The 10,272-nt window shown below is 40.0% G+C and overlaps 1 protein-coding gene across 1 annotated transcript; it reads left to right on the top strand.

Moving 5' to 3' along the window:
* Positions 1–5,835: 5,835 nt before the first annotated feature.
* LOC103708047 (trihelix transcription factor ASR3) lies at positions 5,836–10,037 on the top strand. The gene is made up of 3 exons (XM_008792804.3): positions 5,836–6,983; positions 7,508–7,549; positions 9,430–10,037. Exons 1-3 carry the CDS (start codon positions 6,257–6,259, stop codon positions 9,714–9,716), a joined length of 1,056 nt encoding a protein of 351 aa, XP_008791026.1. The 5' UTR covers positions 5,836–6,256; the 3' UTR covers positions 9,717–10,037.
* The last annotated feature ends 235 nt before the right edge of the window (positions 10,038–10,272 follow it).

The raw sequence follows: 10,272 nt of genomic DNA, 5'->3' as shown, positions 1-10,272 counted from the left end.
ATTGACGGCGGAGATCGTTTGAATTACCGCCTGATGGATGGGCCTTATTTTCCTTTGGGCTGCCTTTGGAAGGCGGGAAAGGGATTGTGGCTTTTCACTCCGGGACGTCATCTGGACTAGTCTAGCAACCATTCCCCAATTGTTGCACTGCTTACTTTCTCTTGACTTGGCAGGATATACTCAATTTTAATTTATTAAAAATAAAATACCGCTTTGACTAAAAAAAAAAAGGAATAGTGGCTTTTTTCGAATAGGTTTTGGTTAATTCGGATAGGTTATACTTTATTCGAATAACTTTGTGGTTAGTTGCGAAATAAAAAATTTCTGGAGTAGATGACAAGTTTATCTTTGCAAATGCTAGGGAAAAAAAATAGAAATAAGTTAGTAAAATGAACCATCAATCAAGCTTGGTGAAAGAGTGCACGATATTGCCATAATAAAAAAGTAAGAAGAAACTCCCCTTTTTATATAGAATTAGAGGAAAAGATCCCGTTTGCTTATTCTTTTTTTTCAGTAATTTTTATTTATTAATAGAGGCGACTTGATTTTTTTTTTCAAAAAAAGCTTCTAAGAAAAAAGATATTGCTTAAAATAAAAAAATGCTGCGATCTGATGAATTGACCCCCTACTAGTTGTGTCACCCCACGATAGCTTCGCACCTTCATTAGTGACTCTACGAAATTTATCTCTTGGGATAATACTACTTGGCAAGCGAATAGAGTTATCTTGTCTAATATGGTCGAATACATTTTATTCAGATAAAGTTATCTAACAAGCAGTTTTGGCTGTTTAGGTTATCCAACTCAAAATGGTGCAATGTGTCATCGGTGGGTGGACTATTATTTGAAGATTTACTCGAAGAATATTTTTGAATTGCTGGCTAAATTATGGAAGACCTTTTTTTTATTTTTCATTTTAACCTAAAAAATTCTAGCCAGTATTATGATGATTTAGTTGTTGCATCCACTTTCATTATTTTTTTATTAATTAGATAATGCTAACCTATTGAGTATGAGTTTTTCATATCCTTCATGAAGACAATCACAAGGCGCAAGTGTGATTTCAATTTGCTCAAGTATGAATTTATAAGAATATGTTGAGTTGCCAGAGATCTTGAGTCAAGGTGTTGGATGATGTATTTTGAAATATTTGGCTTCGATAATTATAGAGTTCTTGAATATTGAATGTCTATTTCTTTGTACCAACTATAAAGCCAAGGGTTTTTGTGTCATTGTTTGGTATATGCTCGCCATATTTGAAAATCCTTGCTTTAGCTATTATTAATAAGTACGCTTTTTTTGCTTGCATGTTTTTAGGACTTCAATTCAATTCTTTTACTTTACCTAACTATCTATGATAAAATTATGATAAGCTTCCTTTTCAACCAATCAAATACAAAACTCCATTATTGTTCTAGATAAGCTCATCACTCTATACGATGCCCCCTCTCCCCATTCTCTCTCTCTAAATATGAAAAAAAATTGTGGCGGCATGCTAATGCCAAGGTTCTACATATGAGCCTCATATAAGCAGGGAGGGATTGTAAGTGTGAGAACCCGTGCGGGCGTGTATTTAGTCTCACATCGGTTATTCGTTGGGTAAATCTTGGGTACTTATACAGGATCAAGGAACCCATATAATATCTTCTGGCTAGCCATTTTGGGTGAGGTCCTGAGTTGTTTCAAATGGTATCAGAGCGAACTCGGCCCGTGACCTATGTGGACTGGGGGACACTGCAGCACGGATCCATTGGGGCTGACCACGGGCCAATAGTGGTGTTTGTGATTAGATTTGAATAGATATGAACCCTTAGCCTGACGAGGATGTCAGGGCTTGAACGGAGAAAGTATGTGAGAACCTGTGCGGGCGTGTGTTTAGTCCCACATCGGTTATTAGCTAGGTAGATCTTGGGTATTTATATAGGATCAAGGAACCCAAATAATATCTTCCGGCTAGCTATTTTTGGTGAGGTCCTGGGTTGTTTCAGTAAGCAACAAATCTAATTAGCTGTTTGGTGTACATAGCCATGCATTGGATTAGCCGCACACCAGAGATGTGTCCCATGGTAACCCTTCTCTACTATATTGTTTTGTAAAGATCATTTTTGTGTATTTATTTACTATCCTCATCATATTATTATTCTGCAACTATGATTCTGTATTGTGTAAAACATATACTATTGGAATTTTAATTTTCTTTTGAAAGGGTTGAAATTTTTAAATAGAAAAGTTCTCTTTTTGAAAAGGTTCAAATTCTTAAAATCCATTCTTAAGAAATCCACATCGGATATTTAAGTGCATATATATTTGAATTTATTCATGTCCAATAGTTCCATATTCAGTTCGGTTTTGGAGATGATGGTCTAGCAATCATACAAACACGCGCTTGCTTCCTCGATGGCTCAACTCGACCGGTCTTGTTGTGCGTATGCATTGTGGCATACATGATGCATATGCACGCACATCGTTGGTGTGTTTTGCCGCACGTCCCAATCAGATTTAATACATATTTAACTTTATATTCATATCGTAAACACTATGGATTTCAAAATACTGATTTTAATTTTGAATTTGAATGGCCTAACTCTCGATTGATTCGTACATTATAATGTATATTTTATGGATCTTATCATGCGCACGATGTCGAGCCTTTATGAGGCACCAGCTCAAGTGGGTCATTAATATCTTTGTTAAGAGATCAATTGAGTTCTAAATCTTGGGTCTCAAATATAACAAAATCTGAAATAGATCAACCTTTGTGCTATGACCTCCAGAGCTAAGCCTCCACTAGCCTTTCGCACTTTCACATTTCTCATTCAATTTCTTTCTCTTCCCAAAATTTTCATTTATTTTTTTCTTATTCCTTTTTTGCTTTTCTTACTGAGGCAACTTAAAAAATCCATTGGGTTAGAACTTCACATGATTATGCTTGTGATAGGATGCCTCAAGCTAAGCCCAATTCATTGTAACATAGAGACAATCTTACCATATACTTGCATGGGAAGATTGAAATTCATAGAGCAGTATCTTCACATTCCTTATTCCTAGGCCCTAGCATGCCTTCCAAATCTCTTTTATTATTTAATTTTAACATTACCTATAAATCTCTTTGCAATTATATATAAATTTATTTGTGTTTCTAGGATTAGCATCGCACATCTCTTGACTATCACAAATAGTAGAAACTTCTCTCTTTCTATCTCTCCACACCCCCCCCCCCCCCCCCCCCCCCCCCCCCCCCACTCTTTGGACCCCTAGTGAAAGGAGTAGCCCTAAATAGTTGAGAGAGAGAGAAAGAGAGTGGTGGAAAGGAGTAGCCCTAAATAGTTGAGAGAGAGAGAGAGAGAGAGAGAGAGATAGAGAGTGGTGGAAAGGAGTAGCCCTAAATTTTACTAGCATAAACTTTTACTTAAGGTGGCAGCTTCATGATAGCTCTAAAGTTTCCACTAGTGAATGTCCCTAAACTTTTTTTCCTTCAACCATTTGACATCAACTATTCCTACCAATAATCAAATTTATGAATAAACAACTGCGAACATATCCAACAAAGAAAAGGAGATAACGTTCTCACTCTAGTGCAGAAAAAAGTTTGACCAAGGTTAACAGATAACGTTCTTCACATGTATAATATATTGCATTTCATAACAGCTTGGGTTCTATTCTTGCCACTCTTTACCTTGTCCAATATGTTCATGCAAATCCCTACAAGTACAAAACTAGAGCAGATCCTCCTCCACCAAGAGAGTGGTGCCTTCACCACTGAACCAAAGGGTCATTGGCAATGCCAACTTTTGATTTGAATATTTAAAGTAGGAGGATATGGTTCCTTCTGCCTTGCCCAGAATGCCATTCTTTAACCAATGTAATTGGGTAAACTGGCATCCATCTTTCCAAATCCTCTGTTAACCATACCCAGCTCCATGGAATTGGGTGGCTCTAATCCTCCCATTAAAAGCTATCAACTGTAGCCACCAAGATAGCAGTTGGGTTTTAACTTGACCCACGGCTATCATTCCAAATCAAACATATATGATCCCCTCACACTACATTTATAGGGTACCTCAGCACCCATGGAAGAACCCCACACACCTTGCTATGTTATTATATTTGGTGCAGGAGGGAATCACATCTTACATCCAAACTCCCTTAAAACAGTGCGTGCCATTATTGGAGGATAAGGATTCTTGTGTCCCATATACGCACAAGGAAAAGACTCGAATGATTAGTCCATAAAGGTCGCCATCTTAAATTCTCTAATTACAAGCAAATCTTAGGGCACCCACTAAACCCGACCCCATAATTTTGTATATATCTTCTTTCATATTACATCGAAATATATCGATGACCGACATGTTACATTGGATGACATCGACTCCTCATGGCTTTAGATTCTATGCAAATCTACTTGTAAGATTTTCTACAACTAGAAGCATGTGTTATTCATTGCCATGTGTCCGGTTCATCAATCACATATACTATGCAAGGTTGATAGTTATAGGTCATATTAGACCGCAATTCAACACCTACCAATTTTCGTTGATATAACCACATTGCAGAACATTAGCGAGCTAGTATGCCTGGATTTGGCTCCAACCTCGACTTAATTTGATTCAACCATGATCTAGTTACAAACGCAGGATTAGTTCCATTCATCAAATGATCGGTTTATATATCCAATTTAAATTATGCTGGACTCAACAAGATATTCAATTGAATCCAAATTTATAGATAGTGCCAAATGGGTTTGGACCTAACTTCATCCATTTGCACCCTTGTTGTTGTAGTTTCTAAAATAAGGGTTGTAGGAGATCATAGAAGCAACCTCCCTCAAAAAGAATATCAGACCATTGTAGCTAGAGATGCTAATTAATGAGGAAGGTCCCCCTCCCATCATCCAATAATCAAACCCTTGTATAGATCATCAAACCTCATGTCATTTGACATCAATTTGAGGCACCATGGTACCTTCTGTGGGCCGAAAGGGCAAGCTCATTGGCCCGGGAAAGGCAAAGGGTCCCCCAAGGATATGGACATGAAAGAAACGTAGAGAGTGATAAGAAATCGGACCCAACGCCCCGGCGGCCGGTGCGGTCTTGGGCGCGTCAGCCCGGGCCCGAGCCGTCCCCGGCCCCGCCCCACCCACTCTTTGGACCTCTCCCTTCACAAGGAGACTGTGACCACCCTAGTGATTCCAATCACCCCAGGGGTCAAGTGTTCCCTGACAAGCCTAGTTAGCCCTCCCTCTTGCCCAAGAGGCATGAGGAATTTGTCTGTTCATGTGGAGTTGAATCATGTTTATGGTCACCACTAGTGAAGTGAGCCAAGCCCATCTTTGAACATATCATAGTTAGATTCTTAGTCTAGTCATGTAGAGAGTTGAATTAGCACTCAACTATGATCCAAGTTTATGTACCTTGGATACATTGTTATGGTCTAAGATAATTTGTTTATAAATTTCGAATGGATCGAACATTTGTTTGGCCCAATATGGCCTGGTTTTAATTTCTTAGACTACAAACATCTTTTGTTTTTAGGTGCTCATGGACTATTTATATAGTAATCACCAAGTAACTTATGTTATTTATTGTTATCACTATTTACCGTCGATGCTTATACCGACTTTTTTTATTAGAAACACCAGTACTTTAACTTCAATTTAACAATAAATCTTGACTTATTCAAGGTTAAACCAATGACATTCAACATGAAAGAAAGAGAGGTAAGCTAACCAGGGGCACAAAGACACAAGCCATTGGACACAGATAGAATTATTGGTGGGGAAGATCAATATATGGATAGTATAAATACAAAGCAAAAGCTCCCTATAAATCAAGGCTGGGGTAAGAGGCAGGAGAGAATGAGGAGGTTGGTGGTGCCTTATCATCTCAAAGAAGGAAAGGGATGTGCCTTTAGCTTTCCCATATTAAATAACCAAAGCACATATAGACTCCTCCCACAAGAAGATCTCACCCCCACCAATTTTTTTATATCAAGATATCTTACTATGGTGTAGAATTATACACTAATGATATGATATTTTAGTTAATTAGATATATATGGATAGATAGGGATTTAAGACTAGGTTAATTAGGACCTAATCAAGGCCCTCCTCCGTAAGAATCCCTTTCCTTATTTTCTCCCTCGCTCCCTCCCCCCTCTTTTAAGGGCCAATAGGGGAGAGAGGAGGCGCCCCCAGGCTCCGTTACGTCGTTACGTTTTCTGTTAGAATTTAGAGCGCTACGGCCTACGGTTCTCTAATGGCTAACGCCGTCGAGGCCGCGGGTTCGAACGGTTGCGAGGGGGGCGGCAGCGCCGGCGCTGGTGGCGGAGGAAGGCCGCCGCGGCTGCCGCGGTGGACGCGGCAGGAGATACTGGTGCTGATAGAGGGGAAGAGGGTGGTGGAGAGCCGGGGGAGGGGGCGGGCGGCGACGGGGCGGCCGGCGGCGGCGTTGGTGGGGGCGGGGAGCCCGGTGGAGCCGAAGTGGGCCGCGGTGTCGGCGTACTGCCGCCGGCATGGGGTGAACCGGGGTCCGGTGCAGTGCCGAAAGAGGTGGAGCAACCTCGCCGGCGACTTCAAGAAGATAAAGGAGTGGGAGAGCGGAAGGGCGGCGGCGGAGAAGAAGGGAGGGTGGGAGTCGTTCTGGGCGATGAGGAATGATCTACGGCGGGAGCGGAGGCTACCGGGGTTCTTCGACCGGGAGGTGTACGACATCCTCGACGGGGCGGCGGCGGCGGCGGAGCCGCCGGAGGAGGCGGAGGAGGAGGAGGAGGAGGGGAAGGGTGGTGCCGGAAAGAGAGGGGTGGCCGACGAGGAGGCGGTGTTCGACAGTGGGCGGGCGGCAGCGGAGGACGGGCTGTTCTCAGATTTTGAGGAGGAGAAGGAGGTGGAAGAAGATGAGGAGCCAGCAGAGGAGGAGGAGAGGCCGGCGGCGCCGCCCCCGCCCCCACCGCCAGCCCCGGTGGCGGCCGTGGTGCCGATCTCAGGTAGCCGGATTACTTGATTAGACTTAATGAAATGGTTAGATAGTATAATAGTACATACAGTTACTTTAAGCTATATAGTTGGTATTTTTCCAATCAAAATGACATCCTTGAATCCAAATTTGAGCTTCTTCTTGATGAAATGGTTAGGTAGTATAATAGTATATGCTGATACTTTAAGCTACATAGTTGGTATTTTTCCAATCAAAATGACATCCTTGAATCCAAAATTGAACTTCTTCTTGATGAAATGGTTAGATAGTATAATAGTATATGCCGATACTTTAAGCTATATGGTTGGTATTTTTCCAATCAAAATGACATCCTTGAATCCAAAATTGAACTTCTTGATGAAATGGTTAGATAGTATAATAGTTTATGCCGATACTTTAAGCTATATGGTTGGTATTTTTCCAATCAAAAGACATCCTTGAATCCAAAATTGAACTTCTTCTTCAGGGGTTAATGGGAGAGAGTATTTCAGTCTACCTATTGATGCTTCTTTGATTTTTTGGTTTTGGGTGCAGAGAAGAAGTATGAACCATCTCGTGCGGAAAGTTCTGATCAAGGTAATGGTGTCCCTAAGCTAATTTAATATTTATTTTTATTCTACTTTTTCCCATGCTTTCATGAACACAAACACATAACCAACCACTTGGATATACAGTTCAGATCTCTTTCTGGAGAAGCTTGATTTCAAGCTTGGTTCAAGCTCGGTAATCCGAATTAACATTTAATGAATTTGAATGTTAAAACATGCCAATTAAAGACTTAATTATAAAACCAAAGTTTATAAAAAATACTAAAGATGCTATTGATTATATTGCTCTATACAAAACTGAGCCTTATATATCTGAACTTGAACAGGCTGGTTTTTTTTGGCTTCGCTCGAAATTATTTTCGAGCCTGAGTTGCTTGTTCAAGCTCGGTTCATTTAGTTTGAAACCAAGCCTGTTCCATGCCGAGATTGAGCCTAGCTCAAGCTGTTCGTTTATTTTTCCACCCCTACCTGCATTAGACATTAAAATATAAAAAGACTTTGGCAATTTTCACTGGTATTGCAAGAAGGCGCTGAAAGATAGATTGTCTGAGGAAGTAGAGGTATTTACTCTGAGATGTTGAAGTTAGAAAATTTGAGGATGTGGAGCTAATGATTCTGGCATCTGAAGAGCCACAAAATTTAAAAGGAACAAGTAGTTCCATACCTTAAATGATGCAGCAGGGAAGGTTGGACTTCTGGTACCTAGGTTTCAGCTTAACACACTTCTAATCCTATCTTGCTGAAATGGCTGCTTGTTTTGTTGGGGGATGACTCTAACAATTCACGTCAGGAGAAGCACACTGGATGCTAGAGGGGAAAAGCTAGATAACCAGACACCTTAAGAGCATCATTTGCTCTCTTACAAGAACCAATGTTTTGGACCAGAAAGACATGCTGAGAGTAGATTTCAATAAATGTTTGATTTTTCTCCTTACATCTGATTTTTAGCAAGGGAATAAATTTATCTATTAATAGAAGGAAAACCATTTATAGTAGTTTTTGTGGTAAGTTACGAATCATTTATCATCAGATTGATTCTTAGCCAATTTTTGCATGCTATAGATTTTTATTTATTGATTTATTTATTTTGGGTTTATTGTGTAACTCACTTTTAGGCTGTCATTGCATGTATACAGAATAGCCAGTAGGTTTGCATCATTACAAAATTACAGGTTCACAATTTCATATTATCAAGGCTTGGACATAATTTTGTTTGATGTAGTGATAGGATTTGTTTTATTTCCAAGACCATCGAGATCATGTTTTATAGTCTTGGTTCATATGTAATCCGTCTGTTTTCTTTTTGCACTTGATGAACTTCAGAACAAGGGTCATTTCGATAAGACCTAGAAAATGGAGCTTTTCTGGTGACCTAATAATAACTTATGCGCAGTCTATGAAGTCATCGCTTCTTTTGTTAATCAAACACTTTAGTTGTTTCCCACACACATATATCAAAGTTCTGAGGGCATGTCTCATTTCACACTCATCTCATGTCGATTTTCTAATGCGGCGGATAAAATCAACAAAGAAATTATTGTAGTAGAGAACTGGCAAGAATTTTAGACAGAGGTGAAAACAGTATGGTAAACTTGCGACCTTATTAGTAGTAGAAACCTTGGAAATGACATTCTTGAACAGAGGCACCTAGCTGACTATCCTTGTCTAAATATAGTTTGAGTTATATTTGCAGAGTATTTCATTAGCTTTATGGAGCTTGAAGCATAATCAGTTGTATACAATGTAGTAGCGACGATCAATTCATGCTTGGCTGTAAGGTCGTGATGCTTTTGGTTCAGCTTTAAGATGTCCGTTTAATGGGCAATATCTTTTAGCTTGTACAGGGCACCAACAGTCTTAAAATGGTTCATATTCTTTTAGTGTCGCTAACCAGTGTTAATCATGCAGGTATAGCGAAAGATAAGCAACCAGCTGATAACCTTGAGAATGAGTCCCCGTCTCAAGAAGGACAAAAGCGGAGGCGAACATCACAGGACAGAGCTGGAGACATCAATCTACAGAGTCAGTTGATTGAAGTCCTGGAGAGAAACAGTAGAATGCTGACAGCCCAACTTGAAGCTCAGAATGTAAACTGCCAATTGGACAGAGACCAGAGGAAGGACCAAACCAATAGCTTGCTAAGTGTTCTTGGCAAACTTGCAGATGCACTTGGAAGAATTGCTGACAAGTTGTAGGGAGTGCTGGAGATTAAGGATGCGATCAGGCCGCTGGAAGACTGTACAGTTAGATAAGCTTGTAGCTCGATAGATTTCAGAGAAGGTAGATAAATAATGCATCTGTTGGAGAATATTGGCTTTATTTGATGTAAAGTTTTTCTTTTTACCTCTAGAGAGTGGTAGAGTTGATAGCTGATAGCAATTTATAGGGAGAGATGAAAGTTACAGCTCTTTTCACTGTCTATTTATTTGACATCGCAATCTTGACTGTATCAAAGATTGTACCTTTGTTGATTTTTAAGTTATTGGAGTAAATTGAAAATGGTGAGATTCATAGCACATACTGTCATCATTTTGGGTGGTGATAGAAGCACATACCATTTTTCGTATAGATTCTACCATTGCGTCTGCTGATCAGCTGTTTACTTTTCCCTTCTGGTTCTTTGAAGAGAGTTGGCGACCCACAGTTTTGTTTGAAACTTGGTTTTAGACTATGGGTAGGTTGAACAACATGATGAATTCTTTAGCTTGTACACCGGATTATTGCGTGCACGCCAAATCACAATTTTTTGGT

This window comes from Phoenix dactylifera, chromosome 14 (genome assembly GCF_009389715.1).
Source record: "Phoenix dactylifera cultivar Barhee BC4 chromosome 14, palm_55x_up_171113_PBpolish2nd_filt_p, whole genome shotgun sequence".
Taxonomy (NCBI): Eukaryota; Viridiplantae; Streptophyta; class Magnoliopsida; order Arecales; family Arecaceae; genus Phoenix; species Phoenix dactylifera.
Note: the sequence above shows the minus strand (reverse complement) of the source record. Positions and strands in the feature narration are given on the sequence as shown.